Source organism: Euleptes europaea, chromosome 18, assembly GCF_029931775.1.
Source record: "Euleptes europaea isolate rEulEur1 chromosome 18, rEulEur1.hap1, whole genome shotgun sequence".
Lineage (NCBI taxonomy): Eukaryota > Metazoa > Chordata > Lepidosauria > Squamata > Sphaerodactylidae > Euleptes > Euleptes europaea.
This window is the reverse complement of record NC_079329.1, coordinates 8409700-8410368: the sequence shown is the minus strand read 5'-3', so window position 1 is coordinate 8410368 and position 669 is coordinate 8409700. Positions and strand designations below refer to the sequence as shown.

Genomic DNA, 669 nt, shown 5'->3' with positions numbered 1-669 from the left:
GAAGGCAGGATGAGGCCTTTAGAAGGTGCCTGTTGTTTCCTGCTCCTGATGCTGGTGGCTGAATGGCTGCCCGGGTCTTCCTGTGCTGACAATCCCCGCTACAAGAAGTTCCTGACCCAGCACCGGGACGATCCCAAGAGCAATATCAAGGGCCCGTACTGTGAAGGCATGATGAGCAAACGCGGCCTCACCAAGCCCCAGTGCAAGCAAGTGAACACCTTCATCCACGGCTCCACAAAGGCGATCCGGGCCGTCTGTGGCAAAGGGGGGGTTCCCGATGGGAAGCTGCGGCGCAGCAAGCAGCACTTCAAGGTCACCACCTGCACCCTTAAGGGCGGCTCGCCCCGCCCGCCCTGCAAATACAAAGAAAACACCTCGCCCAGGTACATCGTCATTGCCTGCGAAGGGGACTGGCCCGTCCACTATGAAGAGGGCCGGATCGTGACCGTCGTCTGAAGCCCAGGAGAAGAAACGTGAAGCTTAAGCTGACGACACGGCCTCCTTGAGGCACTCAATATCACCCGGGGTTTTTTTTGGGGAACCTTCCTTCATATATATGGCTGCTTTTCCTCACTGGGATTCCTTGTGAGCCTTCCCCTTGTCTTGTTTTGCTATCACAATCTGTCTCATGAGCTCGCCGTCTTTCTCGCTTGGGAGGGAAGGGGTTGG

General features: G+C 57.0%; 1 protein-coding gene across 1 annotated transcript; it reads left to right on the top strand.

Annotated features, from left to right (window-relative positions):
• On the top strand, window positions 1-456 carry LOC130489342 (angiogenin-like). Its single transcript, XM_056863039.1, has one exon. It carries the CDS (start codon window positions 10-12, stop codon window positions 454-456), a length of 447 nt encoding a protein of 148 aa, XP_056719017.1. The 5' UTR covers window positions 1-9.
• Window positions 457-669: the final 213 nt, after the last annotated feature.

Coding starts and splice junctions, on each gene's coding strand:
- LOC130489342 (XM_056863039.1), top strand. CDS start 10: ATGAGGCCTTTAGAAGGTGCCTGTTGTTTCCTGCTCCTGATGCTGGTG.